Source organism: Sciurus carolinensis, chromosome 8, assembly GCF_902686445.1.
Source record: "Sciurus carolinensis chromosome 8, mSciCar1.2, whole genome shotgun sequence".
In the NCBI taxonomy this organism is placed as follows: domain Eukaryota; kingdom Metazoa; phylum Chordata; class Mammalia; order Rodentia; family Sciuridae; genus Sciurus; species Sciurus carolinensis.
Genome location: NC_062220.1, coordinates 30,890,194 through 30,917,785, shown reverse-complemented (window position 1 = coordinate 30,917,785; position 27,592 = coordinate 30,890,194). Strand labels below are relative to the sequence as shown.

Genomic DNA, 27,592 nt, shown 5'->3' with positions numbered 1-27,592 from the left:
TACTTTTCAACTGAGGAATTAAAGACAATAAGTACTATTTGACAGTAAGAGAAATAATCCATAGGAAAAACTATAATTTTGACCTGATTTCCAAATATAATAGCCACTAAATACATGAGGCTATTTCAACTGAGATTAAATTAAAAACTAAGTTCCTTAGTTACACTAGACACATTGCAAGTGCTCCATAGACACGTATGATTATAACCTACTCTACTGACCATGCAGAAATTTCTATTGGACAGTGCTGAACCTTATAATACCTTCTTCTAACTTAATTAAAGCATATCATTTTATATTAACCAGATGCATTTGACATAGATACATTTAAATTTCTTAATTTGCCAGAAATGAATGTACAGATGATGTGCAACCCTGTCTGCCTTCTCTGCTACTTCCCTCCTCCTCCTCTGCAACAAAAATGAAAACAACTAGGTGAACTTTTTCTATGCTGCCTTAATCAGCTACATGCTAGAATGCAGTTGAATCACTGTCATTATGATTGCAAACCTCTCAAAATGGCAACTTCTTAGGAGGACTGTGCTGAAGGAGAGGTTGTATTTGAATGAAATTGTCCTGGATGCCTCACAGAGAAGGAAGGGGCAAGCTTAGCTTTATTTCATTCTAGTGGGTGGACTGTACAGGGTTGCAGGCTGCTGTGTTTGACTCCTTGTAGGGTGGGAATCCAGGGCTTGATTTTCTGGTGATCCACCTTTCCATCCACCTGCTGGGTAGTTTTCCTTTAACCCGTTTCCACTTGGGAGACTTTTTATTATTGCTACAATGTCATTACTTGTTGATTTATTTCAGATTTTTATATCCTGTTGGTTCAGTTTTGGCATGGCACATGAGTTCAAAATTATGTCCATTTTTTCCTAGGTTTTCCAACTTATTGGCATATACTTCTACAAAATATTCCCTAATGATCTTTGAATTTCAATGGTATCTATTGTAATACTCTCCTCTTTCAGCTCTAATTTGTTTTGGTATATTTATATATTGTGTATTGATTGACTCAGGATACCTAAGTTATCTGTCCTCTCAAACATTTATCATTTCTTTGTGAAGAGAACATTATAAATCCTGTCTTCTGGTTATTTTGAATTATACAATATTGATAGCAATAATCTCCCTCTGTGTAATAGAACACTAGAAGTTATTCCTCTTATCTGGCTGTGAACTTGTACCCATTAACCAATAACTCCTCACCTCTTTAAGCTCCTGGAGCTCTCAGGTTCTTCCTCACTTCTTTTATTCCTTCCCTCCGTCTCAAAAGACACTGTGGCAGTCTGCTACATCTTAGTGGGATTTGAATTCCTTTACCTACTACCTGGCATACCTATGCTTCATCTCTATTTATACAATTAAAGAACACAGATTTTGTCAAAGACTTTTCAAGTACCAAACAGGAAATCCTTGGAGTAGAGAACCAGACAGCATCCTGCCAGCTTTGCCTATTTCTCTCTAAGATCAGACCTGGGGGCCCAGGTTAGGCTCACAACAAATGGGCCAAGTAGGAGGCCTGAGGACTATTTAAATCTGTTCTGGAATTAAAACAAATGGTAAGAGAGCATGAATGTGGCAAAATAAGGTATTACTGAAAAAAAAGTTACTTTTAAAAGGATAACATTTTGCAAAAAAGTCAAGGTTCATTAAGAAAAAAAATATCAAAAGTTCTTGATGAAGTGCTCATAATCTCTTTTGGCTCATGACTTTTCTCTCCTCTCCCTCAAGTGCACTCTTTCTTTGTGCTGGGGATTGAACCCAGGGTCCTGTGCATTGTTTACAAACTTTTCTTAAAATTTCAACTTCTCTTGAATGTAATTTTTAAACTACAGTTTCCCAATTAGATAATTAGATATTTAGAAATATCAGATATTTCTGAAATTATCAGTTGAAGATTATTTTTAAATTTGATTTTAAAAAGTGAAGAAATAATACATTACCTTTGAAACTAGCAGTGAAATGATTTCTTTTACAGTGTTGTCAATCAAATCGTCTATTTTTGAATGGTACTGTTGCTAAATATTGAAAGACAAAAAGATGCATTAGTTGATATGGACACAAAACTTCTGTCATAAGTGCGCTAAAGCTACTAGTTATGACATATCAGACTTACTTAAAATGGTCATTTTGTACGTTAAAAGAACAAAACCTTGAAAACGATCTACCCAATCAACACATTTTTACGTTGTGGTCTGAAAATTTTCCCATGTGCACTGTTGAGTTAAGCAGCTAATGGGGTTATTATTTAGATGAATTGAGTTCTTATTCTTATTCAGGCAGAGGAATGTGAAGGATACTTTTTGTCTCCTCCTCTGTAATTAAGGTGGCCATGTATTTTTCTAAAGAGTTGGTTTAGCTGGAGAAGCAAAAAGACTAGAAAAAGATTTAATTAATACAGCATTTCATGTCTGACAACTCTCATTCATAAGTTATTTTAAATGTGCTCTAGAAATAAAATGAGCTCCCAATTGTTCTCACTAAAAGGACCTTTTTGTCAGCCCGGGGAGCAGCAGTTTATACAATTCTTACAATATGCTCAAGCAAGGGCAAAATTAAAATTTCATCAACAAAGGTGAATAGATGGTAACAAATTAATAGGCCATAAAAGGTGGAATGAAACGGCACTCACTCCCCATAGTTTTATTGCAGCTACCTCATGAAAAAGACGCCTTGGAATAAATACAAAAAAAGATGTATTTAAAATAAACCTGAAAGACTTTTTTCTTTCTTTCTTTCTTTAGAGAATAGTAGTGGGCTCCATTCTTAAATTAGCAGGAGCTTGGGCTTCCATGGCAGGCATGCGAAGGCACATCCATTTAAACAGTAATTCTTCTTTAGGAGCATTATCTGACAGCAGATTGTCCCCAATAGCCACTTCACAGAAAATGTGACTTGTAAAGACTAACCCTATCTTGATGGTTCAAGGCTTCTTGGAACAGCTAACATAATGCATGGAGTAAAAGTACTCAGGTCAGTATAAACATTAGACCAACTTAACAGCTGCTGGTTGAATGGTTTCCTAAGATGTAAGTTTTTGAAAGCTATTTTTTTTTTTTCTTCTGAAAACATGTCTCAAAGTTTCCACACAGAACAAAACATCAACTTAGGACTGCTTTGGAATACTCAGGACTGATCCTTGCTCCCTCAAGGGCTCTGGCAGTTCTAAGTGGTCATCATCCACCTGCATAAATAATAAAGAAGGAAGCATAATTTTGGAGCTATTGAATTGTCTCCTTTTCCTGAGCGTGAGTGTGCATGTATAATGACAGTGGTCTGAAGTCAGCTACATATATGAACATGGAACTTTTCCATCATTGTACTAGTGATGCCTGCCTGACTCTCCCAAAGCCTCCCTGGTGCCCATGTTCATGCTCCCCAGATGACAAATGGAAGAAACAGGAGAATTTCTGTTGCAGTAGTGCTGACACTTTTGCTTTTGGAATAGCTTCAATTTGGGAAAAGTAGAGAGTATAAAGAAAAAGGTAGAAGAAAAAGCCTGAGCAAGATGACTGGAAGTTAAGTTCTGCTCTGGTCTCAGTTATCCATAACATTCTGAGTCGGGCAGGCCAACACATGAACACATCTGACGCTAGCTGAACAACTCCAGTGTCTAGACTGATTGGTAGGGTAAGCCCCCCACAGACACACTAGCATAAAGGGCCCCCAGCTCTAGCTGAAATCTGTACAGCTGACTGGGTGGCAAGGAGCTTATGCAAATAAGCTCTGCCAGGCTCCTTTATCTTTCTGGCTCCAGATCTGGTTTGTCTGTGTACCAAGAGGAAATGAAATACTAGCCCAGGCTTCTTTTGGGGGTAGGTAAAACAGGAAAGGGATACAGAAGATGGTCTTCAAGCTTCCCATTTCCCTCTGATATGGAAAGTGCCCCCAGATAGAGGGATTGAGACACCCAGATCTCCAAAGGGGTTCTTAAATATGCTTGGCCTCAATGTTCAGCTCGACTTGTCATATTTTTTAACTCAAAAGTAATAAAATATCAAGCTATTGATAAAAAATAATAGTGCTTCTCCATGTTAAATTTTAGGTTGGATTAATTCTGGCAATTCTTAAAACCACTAAAGAATTTATACCCATTCTATTGAAAAGCAGGGAAATCCAATCGACCCTAGGGACCAAGAAATTCTCTAATAATACACATTCTTAGATTGTTGCTTTCTTGAATATCTGATCTAGCCATAAACAGAAAAGGAGGGGAGGAAGGAGGAGGAGGGTACAAGGGAAGAATGAGAACAAATGAACAAAAACAAATACAAAAGGAAAAAGGAAAGACAAAGAAATACAGATCTTAAATGTATTTCCCAAGGGGCAAACCCAAATAGAAAGAGGTTTAATAGATTTTTATAATATGGGGTTCTGCTACTATAAATTTATCTGATTAGATCTGATTTCACTAATATTAAATCTGTAGGGAACTTCCAGAATACACTCTGTCTGTATAGAGGTGTCCAGGGGGCATGGGTCAGGGCAGGGCCTGAGAAGTCCTATTGTATATTTGTATATTCTGCAAAGATAACAAGATATATGTTACATATAGTTAAAAAAAAGTAAGTTAGAAAGTTGTTCATCAGGAGAGCTGGATAACTTGCAAAGACAAACACCTCAAAAGAGATCACAAATAACCAAAACCAAACTTTATCTGCAAAGATGTTTACATTGCCTAAGCTAAAAATGACAGATTTTTTTTTTCCATTTTGATGAACACACAGTATTGATCAATAAAAAATTGGCACGTTTTGCCCCAGCAATAAAAACCTATAAAATTCTTATCAGAATATTCTAAATTGGATTGCCAATCCTATCTACCATAACTGGTAGACTCCAGCTCATTCTTAAAGTAATTGTCTCCACATCTACCTTCAAAAGTGAACTGTTAAAACTCTGCTTCTTTAGCAAATGATTCTGAATTTACATTAAAATAACCAAGAAGGAATCTTTGCTTAATGAAGTCCAGATGTATTTGGAATGCCGCCCCTCCCCATACTCAGGTGAATATCATTGTTTCACCTGACTATTCTCATGCAAACACACAAGAAATGAGGACTAATAAATGCCAGTGGAACCCAGCTTTCTTAAAAAAAAAAAAAAAAAAAAAAAAAAGATTTTGGTTCTACTCTTGGGAAACATGTTCAAAGCACTGAATTGTTGGTTCTAGAAATGAAAGTATTTTACTTTAGAACAAAAACTGTAGAAGCCGAGGCCACTGTTCCCCTGCTGTGTTCTCTTCCTTATTCTCAATCAATTGAACCAATTGGATGAAGTGGCTCAGAGAGCAGGTGAATGCCTGTAGCCCATGCAGTCATCTGCTTCTCTGAAGCAATGGTAACAAGGACTCTAAACACGGTGGTGGTTTGTGATCTCAACATCTGTCCCTGAGGGATTGGCCTGAGATTGCTGACTCATTACACACAGCTGTCACATGAGCAGATCATTCGCTCACTAATCACTCCATTAAACCCTGTTCTGAGTCTAGCAGAGCATGTTTGCATCCTCATGTGGCATGTAAGAAAACAGAATTGTAATTTAGGAGCAGAGCAGGGGCTGCACTGTGGTAAGGTTAAGGGAAGGTTTTTAACTCAGCAATGGCAATAGAACAAATTTACTAGATATTTCAAAGAGGTAATTTCTTTGTAATTTAGAAACGATGTCTGCTAGGTTTACCTATATTGCATATATTTTTACATGGTCCTGAATTGGTTAAGAATCTAGTGCCATGATTTCAAAACTTAGCATATGCAGAGAGGGAAAGTCTATACAATTAGGTGGGGATGCTTAGAGGAGAGAAAAAGCAAATTATATAATCCTCATTTTTTTTTTTTTGCACTGAAATTCTTATTTACCACTTTTCAGGGTTGCTAATGGTTTTACACTGCACATTTCGAACTATATTAATTGTGTGAAAGTTGTGGGGAACTAATTGTCTCTGGTGAGAAGGTACAGGTGCAGACATAATGAACAGTAGACTACTCCTTAAAACCACCCACCTATTAATGTAAAGAATCACTTGTCCAGGGAACAGTGTTTGACATTTTTATGTGTGTGTCTTTTTTCTTTTTAAGTTCAAGAGTGAGTTGTTTCTTACAGGAGCGGATTTTCAAAGCAGTGACAATAAGTCATTTTGTTCTTACACTCCACAAATATTTACTAAGTGCCTATTGTATGCCAGGTACTGCAGTGTGTTGAAATAAGAACCAATGGATAAACCCAGTGTTCATGGGAAGAAGCAGGATGATTCCATAATCAGGATGGGAGAAGAATGGGCTTATAAAGAGACTTAAGACAATATGCTCAGGTAGACAAAGGCTCACATCTAGGTATTGAAAAACATGAAGGGTGAATAGAGCCATGGGTATCCAAGCCAGCTGCCTACTCATTCAGATAATTAGAGATAACAAATCATTTGTAAGTGATCAGAAAATGATAATTACTGAACATTCTAAACATTTATGTGTCAGTCACTTATGTTTGTAAGGCTGTACACAATGGTATTAGAAATACATTTTCATCCTGAATAAAATATGAAATATGAATATGTACACACAAATATAAACTACAGGCAAATAGCTAAAGCCAATATTGGAGTTAGTAAGTATGAAACTTACAAATCATGTGCTTTCTTATCTACTTTCCACAATTAGCTAACTCCTTGTGCTTGGATGAAAATTGTCAGTTTAGTAAGGGTGGCCCCGCCTTTGATACCCAGGTGTCAGGTGTAAGGCTTGTAAGATTTAACCTGTTCATAGAACATTAAAACATCTTGACTAACAACAAAATAAAGCATGTAACCTAGTCAGTTCTGTTTACATGAAGGTTTTGAAACCATGCACTTCAGAGGTTCTGAGTGATACCTGGGGATGACCTTTCATGGATAGGGGTGAAAGTCTCTCATACTACCTCTGTTGATTACATACTGGGAACCTGAAGCACACAATTAGGTTCATCTGTATGAAATGACCTTGGTTGTATCTTCAGAAAGATACAAGTACTTAGGGGTTCTCCTGATACATGCTAAATGTCATCTAAAGTTGCAAACTGTAAATTCTTTTGGTATCCATGAAAATATATACTGTAGATTCATGCATGGAAATGTTAATAGTCACTCTGCATCTAAATTTATTTAGATTTTCATTGAAGGGAAGGCAAGTTAATTTTGCTTTATATAATTTATCTTTAAAAATCTAGGGGGAAAGATTCTGCAGCCTAATAGGCAAGAAACATATTCCCTGTTACTACTTAAGTTGTTATGTGTTTACATGCATTTTAATGTGTCTTTGGGTTATTTCTAGGTTATAGTAAGTTGTTAACATTGTATACACATACATAGAAGTAAAACCCTGAAAACATAATTAAATATATTATTTTAATTTAAAAATACTAAAATAAAAATTTACAATTCTAAAAATAATAATTCAAATGAAAATGAATGTTATTTACTTAAAAAAAAAAAAAAAGAGAGAGACTTACCCACTGACAACCAACCTGGATCATGCCATGGGTGAAAAAAAAATGATGATGAAAGAGAACATAAGGGAAGAATAAAGAAATGATGAAAAAGTAATTATAATGGAAAAAAAGCAACAAAATGTCAACTTAAACCTTAAACAGATAATATAAGAAAAATAAATTCATTTTAACCCAATCACCACTCTGAACCAAAATTAATCATGGGGTAAGATGAAATAATATGTCTAAATTAAAAAACCAAACAAAATAAAAATCACACTAAAATAAATAGAATGTATGTGGATAAAAACTAGGCCTAGGTTTTAAATGGATTTCTACTTGATCTTTAATAAATGGAAACTTGTGTAAATAAAGTGTTTCATATGCTATTTTTTGTGGCTTGCTTGGATGGATGCAAACTCTAGATACTTCTACATTTGTTTAAACAAAGCAGGTAGCTTTTTACTCTCTCATTTGCTTGTAAAAAGCAAGTTTATGTAAATATACAATGCCTAGAATGCGTAGCTGAAACCCAACTGCTGCTTGTAAAATTTTAGGCAACCTTTATATAAAGCAGGAGGAGGTGACATGAGCCAAGGACCCCCCTGCCAGGACTCCCTGTGCTGCACTCCCACATGAACCACATACTCTGCTTACCTCTTGTCCTCCATCCAGGGCACAGAGTTTGGTGCTTTGTTTTTTGGCATCAACTAATACATTAAACATTGTGCACACAGAGGCTGGAATGCGCAAGTCAGTTGTTTTGCTTGCCTTTTGCAGCTTGAGTTCAAATGCAGTTCTTGTTCTAGTTATTAAAACATGAATTCAGAGTAAGAAATGCTGACATATGTTCCACCTATTTTGTTAAAGTGAAATCAACACTATAAGATGCTAATTTAGAACATGCAAATAAGGAGAGAGCAGTGTGGCAGAGCTTGGGGGTTGGGGGTGGGATGTGCTTTTCAGTGTCTCAAATGGAAAGGTCAGACTTCAATGTTACATGTAAGAACAATCTTTATAAATGTGCTTCACCAAGTGGTATTTTGGCTGTCAGCTTTATGGAGTCAATACTGCTACTCAAATGAAGCTTTTTGTTACATTTAATGCACTCCACTTAATGGAAAAATCTCATATGTCTCACTTAACTGCCTGAATTAATTTCCAACTAAAAAAAATCACTTACTTCTCTGCATTGAAATATAACAAACCCTCTATGTGAGGGCTCACCAAATTAAAAAAAAAAAAAAAAAAGTTGCAAGTGTAGAAGACTGTAAAATGAAAACATATAATTCCATTTATGTCACTTAAATTCTCTTTTAAACACCTAAAGTTGCAGGTTGGTTTTGGAAAGAAACTGTATTATAGGAAATTTAGATTTTGCTAAAGTATGTAAAGACTATCCACAGATTTGAGACAATAGAATCACAGAAGATTTAAAAATATTAAATAATTTAACCCATAATATTTCCTTATGGGGTCATTGAACATAATTCTAAAGACAAGATTTTTCTTGGTTTAATGAATTCAGGAATATTCAATTGCTCCAACCAGTGTTCGACTGTTATTCCAAAATGCTGCTCTAGTGTTTTTGAACATATCTTAGAGAAGGGCAGTGGAAAAAAAATAATGCTCATCCAATTAGGATGCAATGCTGATTTTGAAAGAACTTCTAAAAAAAATAAAATAAAATGAAAGCAGATTTGGAAGAATCCAAAGTCCAATGCCTTATTTCTGGATAAGTGCTAAAGAATGTAAGTAGATACATGAAACTCATCTGGTATGGACAGAGAATACCAGAAAATAGGGAGTAATCCAATAAAAAAATGATGGTGCTGACCCTACTCTGAATTTGCCATGCCATTTCACAGTACACAGATACAGTACATAATGCATAAAGAACTTAACAGAGCTTTTCCGTATGTCTCACAAGATGTTACCTTGGGAATTTAAAGTACAGTATTCCCAGAGAGATGATAAGTACAACAGAAATGATTAATGTGGTATGGGTGCTACCGATTAGGGGAATGAATGGGAGACCTGAAAAAAAAGGGTCAGGTCAATTTAATCAATTACAGGGGTTCCCAGAATTTAGGTCTGGGAACCTAAGGTCCATTAAATTTTGGAATAGCAGGATATGTTGAATTCTTTCCTATGACAGTTATTTAACAGGTACTTGGTGAAAATTTGTATTATGGGTGCTGGCATATTAAGCAGCAACTTAAAAATACATGTCTACCTTTTAACACAGGCCTCTATCATATCACTGGCCATTAGTTTAAGTCTTTGCTCTAAATGGTGGGCAAATTCTTGTTCTGGCCAGTGTAGATCAAAGACAAACATTTGCAGTGCATCAAGTTTCCAAAAAAGGTCTTCTGATGTTGCTGAGCCATTGCTAGAAGAAAAAGGAGAAATGAAAAACATCATGAACTTCCAACAATTAACTATGTGGACCACCAATACATTATTTTCCATTCTGTATCTATTGCTATTAGCAAAAAAGTACCACATAAAATCTCTAATGACCCAGTATTTCCTTGTCCAGTCTTTGTAATTCTTCCTTTCTAATTTTTAATAAGGCAAGGAGAACAAAATAGAAATAAATATAATAATAAGAGTTCATAAAAAAGGATAAAAGGATAGTTAGGGAAAAGAAATCAATTGTGTATATAAGAACAACATTTTTAAGGTTCTTTACCAATCTGTAGGATAAATACACAAATATTATCTCTTAGAAATTCTAAAGAATATATTTTATGCAAGGAAATTCATATGACAGCAACTTTGGCTTTATTCTTTTATTTCTGTACATGTGCCTCTCTTATAATGGTTTCTGTCTACAGGTGTGCAGCACAAAACTTAGACATCTCTCCATTACAAGTAAAAACAAAACAGGTATTGGAAATAAAATGACAGGTCAGGTAAGGAAGCAAACATTTATTCTCATTTTGAAGTGCTTTGTGGCTATTCTTGCTCATAATTAGAATTCACTCTAGTTAAGGTGGCTTAACAGAGAAAAGACATTTGGGGTGCTCTGAAGTCAGAGCAAAATCATGCATTTCAAGTCCTTATGTCCAACTGTGGAGCCAAGATCTGCTATACATTCACTACTATGGTAAATTTACTCTAAGGGACTGTATTTTCACACCATGCATGAAAGTAATTTGTAGAGGAGTTTGTAAAATATTTGGGCAAACAATAATGCTGGCACTTTCCATTATGTAAGTATATAGGTTAATAGGGAGACATGTTTTGGAAGTAAAATATTCCTACATTAAAACATTATGAAACTTAACTGTAAAAGAGAACAAAGCAAAAGAAAACAAAAAGCTGTTGTCGGATTCATTTGTCCTTAGCTTTCTAACCATTGTTTCACAGATACTAAGCTAAAATTTATACTTTTTACTTTGCAAAAGAAAACAGAAGAAATAAATTCATTTATTATAAGAGTATAGTGGAAAACTTTTATAAAAAATAAAGCTATTTTAAATAACCACATAATTTAGCTAAACATATCTTAATTAGCGAGTTTAGAGAAATCACCTCTTGCTCTGGCTAATTAAAAGCTTTGTTTCTGCCCTACACCCTGGCCTTGTCTTGGCTCCCTAGCTTTCCCCCTCCCATTCTGACGGTAATTTCTGTGATCTCCTGGTCTAGCCAAGCTGTCCTCAGAGTTAAGTTCTCAAGGGACTAATCACAGCAAAACAGTGCACAGAACCTATAGAACTACTCACCTAAAGTCTCCTCACCTCAACATGGACCAAATGGACCATTAAAAAAACCAGATAATACCATGATGATGCTGGTGTGAAAAATGTTTGAAAAGACACGACATTTACTTCTCCTTTTAGCATATGTACAATAAAAATAAGAGAAAAAAGTGACCAGGCAAAATCCCCTTTGTATATCTATAGAGTACAGTTTGGTAGATTAGAGGATCTATGTTTTAATTGGATATAATCGGAGAAGAACTGAATCTGCTTCTTACAATTTTTTACTGTGGAGAAATGAAACTTGAAGTATGTATATTCTTTGACAACACAAATCATCATCAAAGCAAAATCCTGAACGGTAAAAGCAGACTGCTACTTAAAAATGTCCTCGAAATACATGACAATTAAATCTTTACAGAGAATATGAATATTTTCCTTCTGTTTATGCTATGGCAAGATTTTAGACAATGTACTTAATTGGGAATGTAATTAAGATAACAAGTGTTTGTTATAATTAAATAGGTAGATGAAAAAATATAAATAGGCTTTCTCTGGAGTGGGTACCTGTAACCTGCAATTTATTCAGAGCTTTTCCATTTTAAATTATTTCTAATCAAGTGACCTATTCCTAAAGGTATTATTAACAGATTAAAGAATTCAAATGTGAATAATGGACTCTGAGAGGTCTCCTAAATATACCTACAGGAAATTTACCTTCCTGGTATTCATCTAAGCTAAAACACCAAGAATAAAGATTTTATATATAAAAAGATGTGGAAGAACATCAATTTTTTTCTTTAAAGGAGCCCCTTAGCATAAGTCATGTGCTAGTAGGTAGGTCTGTATCTTCAAACCCATAGTTACTATTATTTATTTATTTATTTTTGTGGTGTTGGAGATTGAACCCTGGGCCTTGCATGTTAGGCTGGCTCAACCACTGAACTACATCTCCAGCCTGGGAATTGATATATACATATGTATGTGTGTGTGAGTGTGTGTGTGTGTATGTGTATCCCACTAAATCAGGAGTTGTATTTTTAATTTTTCACATGAAATGGAAATGTTTCTTCTTATATAATTCTTTAAAATAAAACAACAAAAATCCAATTGCAACTATATCATAATATTATGAGAATTCTGGACATCATGACAAAGAACCTAATGTTGGCAATCTTGGTAGGCTAAAATAATAGTGTTTGACTTGTAGAACATATTTTTTAAATTTGCCTAGAACAGGGAGAGAAAAAAAGTACTTTATTTTATAAAGCCTCAATTTGTCATAATTCCTCTCCTGAGATTCTCAGCATTTAAGAAAAAAGGGGTCATCAATAATAAGGGATTTGTGGTTCACATAAACCTCAAAGCTAAAAAAAATTGGCAATAACCAAAACCTAAATTGTATAGAATGGTACCCATAATTGTGTTCTTGGTTAAAATCAAGGATGTGAAATTAATGAAGAATGAGGAAGAAGAACTAAATTACATAATAGCGTAAAGAAGTACCAAACCCATACACTTAGAAAGGTTCATTACACTTTGTAGTTAATTCCTGAGTACACACACGCACACACACGACTCTACATACTACAATGGCCCAAAGCATTTGCCTGTAAGAGAAAGATTCACATGTAACATAATATCCTGGCAATATAAGTCCAATGGTGATGTTTAACTTGGAGAGATATTGCCAAGCTGTTTTGCAAGCTGTTCTCTTTCTTGGTCTTTCCCTCTGTTTTGTTGTCTGTATGTTCACTAGTCTGGGTATAGAGTTGACAGTTGTTGATGGGGTAGAGAGAAAGCTAGTAAGTTTTTAAACAGTCTGTTCTCTGGAAGCAGAAAAAAAATTAAATAGGAATAAGGGCTTTGTAATCAAGCAAGCTGACTTCAAATTTTGCCTTTCATTTACTTTCTGGGAGACACTGGGAAAGTTTTCTTTCTTAACATCTTTGTGGCTGGAGTTCCTTAACTATAAAATGGAGATAATGGCACTTACCTTACAGAATTGTAGATAAAGAATGTGTCACCGTACCAAGAACAGAGTAAGCTCTCAATAAATGGAAATTATTTTTCTCCTTCTAATATTTATTCTTTGTGACTTCATGTGATATCTTGGGCAAAGGATGTTACTGCCTACTTGAGATTTTACATTTGTGAAGTAGTTACTTAGTTAATTTGCTTGCTGTGAGGTTCATAGTTTTTAAACCTTTACAGTTATAACTTAAAATGAGAAGAACTGGTGATAGTTATCACAATAATAATAGTATGTAGCAGTAGTAATAATTATTTCTTATGTCCTTAGGATGTACCAATTATATTCATTATTTATTAAAAGCCTAGGACATGTAGGAAGTTTCCTATAGTTTTTTCCAATATCTACAAAGATATCTTTAAATTAGGTGCCATAATCATTTTAGAGCTGAGGAAAGTGAGGCTAAGACAGATTTATGATTAATAAGCTAAGATCTAAATTCAGACCTGATCAATTTTAAAGCCAATAACTTAACTTTAATGACTCTTACTTACTGAATTGCAGTGGGCAGGCTCATCACTATGTGCAGTTAATAAATGTTTATTTAATGTATAAAGATAAACATGTGCCAACTGATACATGAAAGAAACAAAAATAAAACTTCCTGCTGCTGGGAAAGAAAGGACTTCCCTGCAAGGTACAATACTGTTTCTTTTAACATTCAGGCAAAAATAAACAGAAAAGATTATATTCCTGAAAACATTTTTATAATGGCTTTCTACATGCATAAGATAAATTATGTGGGCAGTAAGAAAGCTAAACCTAAGCTCCCTTAAAATATGTTTATCACACTATACAAGGAGAACTGTGGTTATATCACTTAGGGAAGAGTTGACAACGTGGGTCACAAAATGACCCCTGTTCTGTAGATCACAGGTGAATTACATCAAATCAGTGTGGTTTTTCAACTTGCATCATTTATCATCGATAAGCTCAGCTTAGCTTAATAGCTTGAAAGACTCAAACAAATAAAACCAAAAACATAGTATTTTTCAACCAACGATGATAAATGCCATGCAATCTAAACACATCTGCACAAACACAGCCCAGGCCATGCAGTAGCTAACACACCACCAGGAAATAAGTGAGGGATACACACGTGGACTCATATAAAGAAGCCATCCATGAAGAAGTAGAAAGGCTAGGAATCTGTGGAAGATTAAGAGGCAGACTTGGAACTTTTGGAAGAGCTACATTGGGAAGACTGTTGGCGATATTCCTGTAAAGAAACAAACAACGTGGGAAGGGACCACCATAAGCAATAACTACAGATGGCCATGTGTAAAGTCATAAGGTCAGGCTTGAGAGGCAGATGCTCTGTGGACACTAGGTAAGATACCTACTTGACAGGCTGCCATGTCTCTTGCTCAAAACCTCTGTGAATTGACTGGGCGATGGAAGACTCCATGAGATCCACGTAGCGGACAACCAAGGGCACAAAGATCTCTTGCAAGTGTTTGTGAAACTTTCCATTACATAAAAGTGCTGAAATAGCCAAACAGAAACAGTGTGTCAGAGGAAGAATATTAGCCACTGGGATAGCAGGGGTGTAACAACTTTTTCTGAAAGAGTCTCTGATCCAGGAGAACTGATACAATAGAGATGATAATTTTTCTCTCAATATTGAATATCATATCATGGAAATTGACCCCAAAGTATTCTTAGCCTTTCGTATATGACTGTCAAAATAAAAATAGATTATATTTCTATAAAAATGTCCCTGGCAGATGTTACGATTGTACTTTCTAAGAGTTTTAACACGTAGATACATGACCACTTACTGGATATTCCAGGGAGCTGCTGACTCCCCAGAAGGTCCTGACACATGTAAGTGCAGCAATTAAGCAGAGAGAATCCCTGTGCTAGGTTGCATATCACAGAAGTGACAAACCTGTCCAATTCTAAAAAGCAGATTTCATTACTTCTAAGAACTACACTTGCTTCATTCACTAGGAAGGTGACTATGGCCTTGGAGTATCTATTCTGATCTATGAACTTTTTAATTATTTGTGGATTTTCTTTTTTGTTTGTCTACTTTTGCATATCTATATTTTTTTTAAAAAATTAACTTTTGGCAGTGTAAGAGGACTCAGGTCCTCTCCCATGCTAGGCAGGAGTTTTATTTCTGAGACACATGCCCAGTTCCAGCATACATGTATTTATTCGTTCATTTGCTTGTTTATTTTGGGGTGCATTATGATTATACACAATGCAGAGGTTCATTGCTACATATTTACACATGTACACGACATAACAAATTGACCAAATAATTTGGTCAATTTCCTTTCCCAGTACCTCCCTTTTCCCTCCAGATCTGTATTAAAAAGCAGTACATCAGATACATTGTTTTCAATTTTTCATTAGCCTTTAATGAACTGTAGTTTGGAATTTTCCACCTAAAGCAATTGGAGAAGTTTTAGGATTTGTGCTGCTGGGAGAAGAATACTGGACCAAGTGTACCCACCTCCTTCAGGAGATGGATTCATTCTATGTTCAGGATACAATTTAATAGAAACATAGGCCAGTATGAGCCTAAGTTGCACCTAGAAAGAATGGAGGTTCTGTAGGAAAATACTAAGTAATGTTAAGTAATATTCAATAAAGAATTTGCCATTTTTTGGTCAGTAGTGCTAGAAATTGCAAATATTTCTCAAAGTGAAAATGTGCACATTAAAAAAATCTACCCCATGGTCAGGAAAGATATTATCTTCAAGAGGACATTTTTAACTGAATTTAAATAACAGAAGAGTTTCCCATGAAGAATTTGGAAGGGGAATTTCCAGGTAAAGGAAACAGTCAGCACAAAACTTTATCAAGGAATAAGCCAGTGTTCTTCTAGAAGGATGAGTGGAGTAAGGGAGGGGTAAGAGTGTTCATGGAAGTGTTTAGATCCTAGGACTTGGTGAGGAGTTGGGTTTTATAGGGTGGATTGGAAAGATTTATAATTTTTATTATTAAGTAGAGGAGTGGTATGATATGACCTCTCTGGCTGCTAATTGGAAAATGAAGTCATATACCCAAGACTAGGGCAGAGAAGCTTCAGTTCTTTACTGCAGTGGACAAGATAAAGGTGGCTCTGAATGGGTGGTAGAGGTGGAAGAGTGGAAAACATTTCTTAGCAGGCTTTTTACTTTTAGGGATTTGATCAGCTACGAATGCTGACAGTCACTAAATTTAATTACTAGCAACCCCAATAGTCTTGTCTTATATTCAAAACTATGTAAGCTTCCCACAGTATCTTCTTTAGGGCAAAACTATACTAAAAGCTTAGTGCTGTAAAACTTGGGCAAAGGACATGACATTTACCACCATGGCATATATATGAAAATGTCTGCAATATATTTACATGATTCTGAAGTTTGTCAGAGGCTGGACAACTACAGACAAGTGAAAGCAGTATTGGAAATAATTCTAAATCCAGAGGACATGCAACACAAATTTTTTCTTTTACTTTTTAGTCTTATTTTTTCTGGGTAAAACACCTCTTCTGGTTTATCTAGATGCTAATAGATTTCCCATTAAAGTGGAATAATCATATTTAATGATAAATGTCTTATTTAGAAGACTAATACTATTTTAATGATGTTTCTATTAGCATACTGAAAGAAGCTTTATTTATTCCTGGAGATTCATAAAGGTAGAAAAGTACTTTATATCATGTAATTCAGTTACTTTTACCAAATACCACCTAAATGAGGATGCTAAACAGTAAGGATGAAAATTCTGACTCAAAATATTTAGATCATTGTGATAGGCAAATTTAAAAATAGATGGAAATCTGATTTATTCAATCTTTACTTAATAACTTTTATCCATTCTCCTCTTTCTTAGCATTTTTGGACTACCAAGAATAGTGCTAAGATGGATACTGAACTCTCATTTAATCATCACAAAAACTCTATGAAGGAAGAACTATTACTTTTTTTAAAAAAAATTGTCAATAAGAAACTGAGGCATGGAGAGTTTAGGATAACTGCTTAAGGTTACTTAGTCACTGATCAGTAAAACCAGGATTTGATATGAAAGTCCCATGATAAACTCTACAGATTATAATATAACAATTCTTTTATTTAGGTTACCGTAAACTATTTATTTGCCTGTCTAATCATCTATCCATGTACTGATCCTCTGACCTAACATCAGCACATCAAGATACCTTAAGATATTTTTCAAGACCTATAAATGTAGTAAATTATTATAGGTAATAAAAAATCTTACAAATGACTAACACATGATACTATTTCTTAGATGCATTTAAAGATATTCAGGATTAGAATTCTGAAAGAAAACAGTTACGATAGAAAAAAGTTGAGAAAACTATTACATTCAATGACTGAAAAAAATAAGTTAACAATGTGGAAATATTCAATATGCTGATAATACAATCTTTACTAAAAGCTGGAAAGTTTTATGTTGCCATACAACAAGAATATATGCCTGAGCCCTGATTTACCATTATTAAAAAATATAAGGAATCTTTGGCTTTCCATCTTGATAGGTATTGTCATTATTTTTAACTATACCAAGACCAAAGCCCATGTTTACATAACAAATTATTATCCTGACAAATGAACATTGTTTCTCATTAATTCAAAAGCTACTATATTAAACTTTTAAGAATTTAGGTATATTGGCAGTGAAGTTATATTTTTTCTTATAATAAATAAGCATATAAAAAGAATGACACTCCCTGTTTTTAAATGTTAAAATAGTTCTAAGATTAAGCAGGAGTTTACTCAAATGTATTTCTAGCAAGAACACTTGTTTTTGGATATATTTGATACATACTGGATTCATTGTCTTACAAAAAAATTAACTTCTCTTCTTGTGTTCCCATCCTCAGAGTAAAAATACATATTTTCTACCTGAGCACTACAGAAGAACATGGAGGTTGGGACCACCAGTCTTTCCCTTGTGTCCTACATCCAATCAGCAATCAAGATCTGAGTATCTTGTGGTCTTTGTGTCTGACCATGTCCTCTCTCTCTCTCTTCATCACCACTACTACTACAGTACTCTAGTCTTCCTGTCTCCTGTCTTGACTCATGCAATGATGTTCTAACTGAAATTTGGGCTTTGACATTTTCCTCTACCAATTCATCTTCTCAAAATCTCAAGCAGAGGGGCTTGCTAAAATATTAAACTGCTAATGCCACTTATAAAGAATATCACCTTTCAGTGGATAGCCATAACAGACTTCAAGAGCTTTGGCATGGTCGGAAAGCCCTCCAAGATCTATTTTAAGATTACCTCACTCACTCATTTCTGTTGCCTGAGTCCCCTACTTCCTGTGGTACAGTAATAATGATTTTCATGACTCAGTTCAAATCCTTAAATCCTCTCAGAAATGCTTCAATCTGTCATCCCCCGGCCCAGTTACTGATTTCCTTTGTTTATTTCCTACCCTGCACAGGTTTCCACTGTGGTCCTTGTTACTGAAGTGGCCTCTGTATTTGTTGACATCTGTCTCTCCTCCTATAGGATACAAGGTCCTTGAGGCAGGGATCCTGTCTGTATTCTCAGAATCTAGCCAAGCTCCTGGCTCACAGCAAGTGTTTAAATGATTGCTGGGTGAATGACTACTTGAACACAACACTAAGAAAACTCTAACTCAGAAGACTGTATTAAATGGCAGCTATAGAACCTACTCAGACCTGTATAGCCCCTCATATTTTATATAAAATATTTTACACTGAATAATCAAAGGGCTAAAAATTCTATTGGATATAAAAATTGCTTATTTTATGTCTCTTATTTTAATAAATGTGGCAAAAGGAGGGTTTTCTCTGGTCATTCATGCAGTCTCAATGGCAATGATTTTTTTTCTGTAGAATTTGGAGAAAATGGAGATTACCTATATTTCTTATGAATTACAACTAATCTTGAATTCTGGTTAAAAGTTGGCTCATATTTTAGCTGACAGTTCCTTTATATTTTTTTTAAATCAACTCATAAACCCACATTTGAAAGTTTGAGAAAGGTGACAGTATTATTTCTTTGATAATCAAGAGAGAGAAAGGAGGAGATAGAGAGATGTAGAAAGAAAGGAAGATGGGAGGAGAAATGAGAAAAAAATGAAAAATACACATGGGTGGTGGAAAGAAAGGAAAGAGACCATTTGGCTTCAAAAGGCAAGGCTACAGAAACACACTGCTCGGTGCTTGTCTGTGTAAATGTATGCTCTTTTTCTTAGCTGCCCATATGTCAGTTTGCACCCTACTCCTACCAGACACTGACAAAAAGCCCCTCTTAATATGTAGCCTGAGGCACCAGAATGAGTGCTTCCATCTTCTCCAGCTGGTTTAATAAGGACGGGTTAGGATTGGGGGCTGTCACTTGTCTAAATTAAGCCTTTACAGGGCCCCAGTGCAACAATGCATTGGAAGAGGCAAATTCCCAGTGTGGCCTCATCTAAGAACACTTCTGACACTACACCTGAGGTGTGGGAGTAAAATGGATTGCTCTAGAGCCTCAAAAAGTAGTTCCAACAATGTAAGTTGAGGATCAGCACCTACTTTGCTGATCAAAATAACCACTTCTTTCTCCTCGATTCTGTGTTTCCAAATATTAACTTGTCAGAAAATAATGAAGTATCAATGACATCAGGCCTTATGATACAATTAGAAATGACAGAAAGCAAAAGGCTTAAATAAAAGCTAAACTTTGGATGCAGATAGGCCCAATTATTTTGGACAGTCCCAATAATTAATAAATCAGTGTTGATTATTTACATACCAAAAAGTCATAGATTTACAAAAGTACTTGTCATGGGTTTTTAATAGTAAGGTTTTCAATTATGATCTAATTAATAACTATTGCTGATATAAAAATCACTGGTTAAAATGAATAATCCAAAGAATTCATGCATTGTTTTAACAGTAAAAAATACATTACTGACTCTTGAAACCATACAACCCATTTTTAAGTTACTCTACCCCTTTCCAATTGGCATTTGAGGATTACTAGTAAGAATGACTTTTTCCTCCTAGAGTTTGAATTAGGTATTTTAAAAGGGAATGAGTACTTCATGACTAACAAAACAGAATAAAACCAACCACAATAAAATCAACAGACTTTGCAATAAACAATGATAATTCAAAGGACTATAAATTGTATCAGCCCTAAGCAAGTCATGTACAGTGTGAAAGTTAATCAGTTCCCTTCCATATTGGCAAGTGCATATAATGAAGAAAGATACCTACCATGGGAAATTTATATAAATATGGGTTTCAGGAGAAAATCAGGAGAACAGTAGCTAGAACAGCAGTATGAAAAAGGAAACACAAAACCAAACAAAACACCCTGAGATCCAGGAATAGCACCCAACCAAGAATCTGGCACATTAAGTAGGCACTCAATAAATGTCTGCTTGTTGCATATCAATAAAAATCCACCTCATAAGGAAACCAAGAGCATCCCATTAATTTTAAGCAGAAGAGAAAATACATGGTATTTTATTTTCCTTTTAATGAAAAATTTGTTAAGTAACTTTATATAGTTACTAAAATTTAATGTATACCTTAGCTAGCAGAGTAACATCCTAAAACCTCATCCAGCTCTCCTTTTTCCTTCAGGACCCTTGTGTAAAATGCATAAATTCATACACATATATAAGCACATATGTCTAGGGAGAAAAAGTGACAAGGAGTGGGAAAGCAGATAGTATAGAGTTTCTTATTTTGGGGGTGATAAATTAAAATATAACATGTTTAAAACCATGATGAAAAACTTCATAGGATGCTATTCACACTGACTTACACAATCCATTGCACTATGTAGTTAGAGGTATATACATGTTTGTATCTTTTATAGAGTTTATGGTTTGCAAGGGCAGATCATTTCTTATTTACTCAAGGTTCCTGGGATTTGTAAATTGTCAGCATTGAGCACCTGTTTGTTATGGGATTAATTTAGGAAAAAGTCAATATAAATTTTAACCAACGTTTAGGGTGGAGATAAACTAAGAAGTCTCATAGTATCGAAATTCTATGAGATTATTTAATTTTAAAGCCAAATGTAAAAATCAGTAATCTCACTCCATCTACACACTGTCTTCTGATCTCTGGGGTTATGCCCTGTAATATCTGTCCCTATTAATGGGAACAATATGATCAACAGCCCTCAAGATGACTATGGTCTTCAGAAGTTATAAATGTTTCTATAAATGTGCTGTGAAAGTCACAGGGGCATTTTAGAGGTTATTATCTTTCAGCCACTAAACCCTAAGAAAATATAAAAAGCAGATTTAAGTTAAATCAAATGTCTATAAGTAGTAAAGAAACTAGAGTTGATTTATGGAATTCAATTGAGGAAAAAAGGCTAGTGCTTCCTGGCTTTTCTGTTATTCTGATCAGTAAAACAAATTCAGATATACAATTTTGAATTCAATCAACTGTGCTGATTAGCGTTAAATAAATTTTCACATTTTGGTGGTCATGCCATGATTGCAAAGTTTCTGTCTATAACACTCTACTGGTGCACAGCCTCACCATTATCTGGAAGCTATGCCTTTCTGTACTGTCCCCAGTATATGTATACACAAAGGTATCCATAAACACCCATCCGTGAGTTTCAGATGCACAGCTCATTTAAGCACCGGAGGTGGGATAGCATGTAGATGTCAGCCCTCCATATTTCAAAGCTTGAAGATTAACCTAATATACAATACAGTGACCTAACAGTTCTTCATTTGAAAGAAATCTGAAAAATAATCTCTGATACAGCCTAAGTGTGAGAATAACCCAGCGGGATTTCCACCTCTTCATTTCTTAATGAGTTTTTTGATAATGAGAGGTGACTTTGCCAGTCACTCTGGGCTCTATTATGGCTAATTTGACTCCACTTCGCTCTCCTTGTTAATTATTAACACTAGCCTTTTTATCCTCATGAGACCACATTCCAATTTTTCCCTTTTTTGATTTTTATAAGCCCATCTTTATGAAGGTGAAAGTCTTGGAGAACAGGCTTTCACTTAGTGTACAGCCTGAACATTTATTATTCGTTTAGGCAGAGACACTGTGACATTGATTATATAAGCACGGGTGTTCTTCGGGATGGCTTTAATGTGCTAGCAATGTGAAAAGGCTGTTAATTAAAGAAGAAGCACTGTGGTATTTTTCACTTGGGAATCAGTTCCCAATAGAATGGTCATTTGCCACTTGCTAGCATATCCACAGATTAAAAGGTGACTAGCTCCAAGGGTTTGCCTTTCAGTAGTGCTGAAAGAAATCATTTGTGCCATTTGCAGATGGCTTTCATTTGTCAGAAGCGGTCACTTGCCATTCCTATTCTCAGGACCATTGTGGAAAATAGTATGCCAGGGTAGACTCTATTTATGTTGCTTTGTAGCTGTTTAGTACAGTTTAACTATTATGCTAATTGCTTCATTATGAAAACATTTATTTTCCCTTAATTTTAATGTATCTTTCTTTCAAAATTGTTTCCTTACCATGTAAAGTGATTGCCCATCTAATTATCTCTTTAGCTGTGGGGAGTGGGTGGGACAGAAGGAGGCAGGGTGGAAACTGCTGAAAGTCAGTGGGTTATGTCCAGAAATGGAAGGAGCCTGAGTTGTTTTCCTCATCGGTCTTGCTTTGGGAATCAGTGGGCAAGGCTGTGAGGGGTGGGAGGTTGGGGACAGTTGCTAAAAGTGTGATGCAGCTGGCATGCTTCCCTTGAGGAAAATCCTAGTTCATCTCCAAGGATTCTTACAGCTACAACTTTCTCTAATCACCACTAACTGTAAGGAAAGACACATGCCCCAAACAATGTGTTTTTTTTTTTTTTTTTCCTCTTTAAAATAGAAACCAAATTTGAGGGCTTGAGTCCCTCTCCCTGCTAATTAGTTCAATCTTGTCACAGATGTTACCTAACATGTACGCTGAGACAATACATACCTTTATCTGATCCTTTCTGTACTCTTTAACCATCTCTCTCCCTCTAACCCACACAACTCTCTGCCCTATAAATGTTTCCTGAGTTAAAAATAAGAGTTCAGAGAGTCTTTCTTGTTCCTTAAAAAGGCTGTATTATTTGATAAATGACCCTACAATCTGCTTTTGTTACTGTGGAATGAAACTGAGCTAGAGGCCAAGTGATCGGTCTCCAATCCCATTCTGTCCCCAGTTCCCCCTATTGGCCAGCCGCTGCCCAGGCCCAGGGCATTTTAGAGACTTAAGTTTCCTCAGTTGGAAAATGAAGAGGCTTAAGATCCCCTCCACACTCTAAATGATAAACATCTATTTTAACATATCAAAACATAAAGACTTTAATAGAAGAAAAATGGCAAATAACTGGAGGCAGCCTCTGAATTATCCATTTAAAAAACCCTCAGCTACAAAGTTTTCAAGCAACAAACAAAGTACAAATTCTAATTAATATCTCCATTAGTTTTAGGGGTCTTAGTAATTTTAAATTTTGGAAAAGCAAACATAAGACTAATTATTAGTGATAATTAGTAATTAGTAATACTACAATAATATTAATTGCTAATTATTTATTAGTAATAAGTCATAATCACTTAAGAACTATATAGAATTAGCAGCATACCTTGCTTGAGACACATACACACACCACACACTCCTCTCTCTTTCTCTGTGTCTCTATCAGGTTTACATTTATGTAACTAAACACTGTTATTCAGCAAATTACCTCCTTTTCCAAGAGTGGACATTCAGAACACCCTGTCTCTAGTATCCCTGGCTAGTTTAAGTTGTATTTAATCAGGATTTGGACTAGAACTTTTATTAGGTCAATATGGCAAAAATAGTGATACCACGGCTTTCATGCAAAGGTCTTTTCTCAAGGGGTGTGTATGTGGGGGAGGGTGTGTGGTTAAAAGGATAGACAATGTTTTCCCATAGATTTCCAAAAGGAAGATTTGGAGACAGCTGAGGTTGACATGAAACATTTGAATTAAATCTCCATCTGAGTAATAAGAAATGTAATAAAACATATAGTTATTAACAATATTCTTCATTTCATCAAGGGTAATAGTAACAGCTAGAAAAATTATGTTTACCAACTACTGCAATATTGCTTAGTGGTCTTGGTTTTGGGAAAGAAAAGGGACTTGTGCATTTGGAATAAAGTTACTGCATCCTATTTCAATTCCCTAGATCACATTGCACTCCCAGTTCCAAAAGGAAATTATGGCACTGGGGAACATTTCTATTTATCTCACTACATGGAGGAGCTGTTTTCCTCAGAAATAATTGATGTTTTTAAAAATCTGTTAATCACTACAAAATCAAAGCCAAGATCTAGCCTTCTCCTTCCAAATGACACTGCTCAAAAGAGAGCAGTAATAAAAGTCTTATTCTGAATGAGCATTGTACAATATAATAGCACATAAAGATAATGAATTCAGTAGTTAATTATATAGAAATGTTATAAAACAGGAGCAAAACAGGAAGCTCTTGTGAATGACATATTTTCAAAACTAGCAGAAAATTAAAATTTTGTGATTCAATTTTGATAGCTCCAAAAATTTGCACTTATAATTCAATTATTCTTAAAAATATATAAAAAGCAATGTTAATACACTGAAGTTGTAGTAGTGAATCCCCAAGAAAATTTCTAAGAAATCTACAAAATGTTTTGCTTTCTCCATAAAACAAATTCTATTATTTTGAGTTATTTAAATGATTCATCATCTTTACTAACTGCTTGACTGTGAACATTAATGAATTCTTCAGTTTAATAAACCCTGTGTAAGATGAATAAGTCTCAAGACAAAATTTAGACTGAAAACTCAAGATATCTATAATGTTTATTTAGCATCTATTATGTGTGAATTATCATTTTATTTAATCCTCACCACCTATGACCCTGTAGATGCTATCACTTTCCTTCTTTTACAAATGAAGAGCCTAAAGCTTACAGAGGTTAAGCTATTGTCAAAGGTCAAGTAGTAAGTGGCAGAGAAATGTCAATCTATTTGGCACCAAAGCCCATGTTATTAATTACTATAACGTGATACCTCTCCTACCAGAATGAAGGTTCTTAACCTGGTCAAAGTCCTGGGATGTCCATGGGGAGTACAATGTTGCACACAATTTCATCTCTCAAAGGCATGACCAACCAAAGAAAGGTAAGAAACACTGTACCAGGGTGACCAAAACCAATATAGTAATACATATGTGTGCGTGCATGTGTTTGTTTATTTAAAAGACAACTGTAAAACTACAGATTTAGTTTTAAAACTTGAAAATACAGTAGTGACCCTTTGGGAAGAAAGAAAAAGAATTGGAGTTTTAACACAAAGAAGGTTGTAAAAGTATAAACCATGTGATCCTGGGAGACCAAAACAGCCTTGGGTTGCAGGAAGATGGTCAGAAGAAGGGCCCCTTTCCATGGGGTCTGGGTGGTTTAGGTGACCTGGTAAGCTCTGTGCTCTTCACAGTGCCATGTTCCAGAGCTACACAGAGAGAGTGAGGTCTATCCCAATGGTGGTAAGAATGGAAACCAACAAGAATTGTAATGGATAAGAAAACCCAATAAGTGAGGAAGATTTACATGATACAGGACATGTGGACTGGAGAAGAAAATCCACAACAGAAGACCATCGTACTGATCAAGGAGAATAAGCTAGAACCAGAGGTTAGGAGGAGGTGGAGTTCAACTTGGTCTATGGTGCACTGGCTGCTAGACCACCTGCCGGAGTAACTGTAAATCTTTTTTTTTTTTTTTTTTGCACTGGGATAAAAGTCTAAAGAGAAGACCTTCGCATTTTCTTTATTCTGAATGAGCAAGTTGTATCACATAGGAGTATTTTATCATCATCTGAGGAGATAAATCCACTGCCAGGCCAGAAGCCATACCATAATGCATGGTCATAGGTGCCTTAACAGACTAATTTCTAGAATGGTGACAAATTTCTAAGGTGTCTCTCAGAGATGTAAGTATGTCCAAGGACTCTAAGTGCCAACCTTTGTAGATTTCCAATTTACATACTGCAATGCTAAGGGTACCTCCTTATGAGTCCTTACTGAGTGCTGGAGGGTGGGAATAAGGGGAACCTCAGAGCTGAGGAACAATGCCAGCATCCCTGTTCTTCCCCAGACCATAAAATATCCAGGGAGTCTGCGCCTAGATTAAAGTTGCCCATGTCAACTCTTCTAGGGCCAGCACCAGGGTTGTGTAAATACACATACAAATACACAACACTCCCCTACCCTCCCCATTTCACATACAAAAGAAAATCAAGTGCTCACTGTCATTTCTGAGGAAATTATTGAGCAGTTGGAAAAGAGGAAAACTATCCCAGGAATCTTGTGGTTGAGCCTCCAGTGCAGTATCCATATCTACTGTGAACAAAGCCCAAAATTTCTCTGCATGCTCAGCCAATAAATCAGGCCACCAGGCAAATGCCTATAAAAGGATAAAAAAATAAAGCAGAAACATCACTTGTGAGAAACACATGCTAATACCTTGCAACTTGAACATATTTTACAACATGTCTTAGTTTCATAAAAAACGATGACAAAGAAAATATAATAGTTTCAAAAGGTGAGAAGAAATTTTATAGATTCACATATTTAAATAAACAAATTTAACACTGATGAATAAAATATGAAATCTTAAACAATTAAAATATACAATGACATTTATTATTTTATAAAACAATTGCACGTATAAGAATAAATGCAATTTATTGAATTATAAATTGGACAATTTATAATGTAAAATGAAAAGAAAATTCCTTTTATAAACATAACTATTATAAATGTTTTGGTTTATTTATTTCCAATATTTCTTTTAGATATAAACATTAATACATTTGTCATCATAATCTATAATTGTTTTTATTTTACTTTTAATAACAGCAAAATATTCTGTTGTAAGGATATATTTATTTAATCATTTTCCCAGCAAAATTGCTTTTTCCAAAGATTTGCAACTTCTAATGATACTGTGATAAACATCTTTAAATCTATGTATTTAATACTAATTATTTTCTTATGATAAACTTCTAAAAATTGCTGAATTAAAGGGCATTTTAGAGTTATACACATTGAAAATGCTCTCCAGGAAAAATGTTTGCTTCCATTATTTCTCCAGATAGAAGCCGGTTATCATTATATGAATCTTTTAAAAATATAAATGGGATCACAACATTTCTCTGCTTAAATCCCCTTTTTAGTTTACCAATGCACTTACTATAGTACAATCTAAAACCCTTAAATAGCTACCCCAAAGTATAATCTCCCCACTCCAGGTCTAATATATACTTTCATAGAGAGGATTTTCCCCACCCTCCAGTGTAAATTAGGTCCTCCTTGATGGCCCCACTGATATCTGGTATCTTTACTTCACAGGACATGACTGCATACGTGAATATTTTATGTCTGCCTCTTGGACTATAAGCACTGTAAGGGCAGTGTGTGTA

General features: G+C 35.1%; 1 protein-coding gene across 16 annotated transcripts in view; it reads right to left on the bottom strand.

Annotated features, from left to right (window-relative positions):
• Positions 1-27,592, bottom strand: part of Cadps2 (calcium dependent secretion activator 2) — a 526,649-nt gene that overhangs the window by 49,738 nt on the left and 449,319 nt on the right. For 7 of the 16 annotated variants that reach the window (XM_047562675.1, XM_047562668.1, XM_047562670.1 and 4 more), the window contains 5 exons: positions 26,418-26,574; positions 14,547-14,688; positions 9,701-9,856; positions 8,122-8,269; positions 1,947-2,021 (listed from right to left, as the gene is read on the bottom strand). In XM_047562675.1, the coding sequence (XP_047418631.1) occupies positions 1,947-2,021; positions 8,122-8,269; positions 9,701-9,856; positions 14,547-14,688; positions 26,418-26,574 (678 nt within the window). Of the gene's footprint in view, positions 1-1,946; positions 2,022-7,485; positions 7,501-8,121; positions 8,270-9,700; positions 9,857-14,302; positions 14,423-14,546; positions 14,689-26,417; positions 26,575-27,592 lie in introns of all 16 variants that reach the window. The other 9 variants (XM_047562665.1, XM_047562666.1, XM_047562662.1 and 6 more) reach the window with 3 other exon arrangements.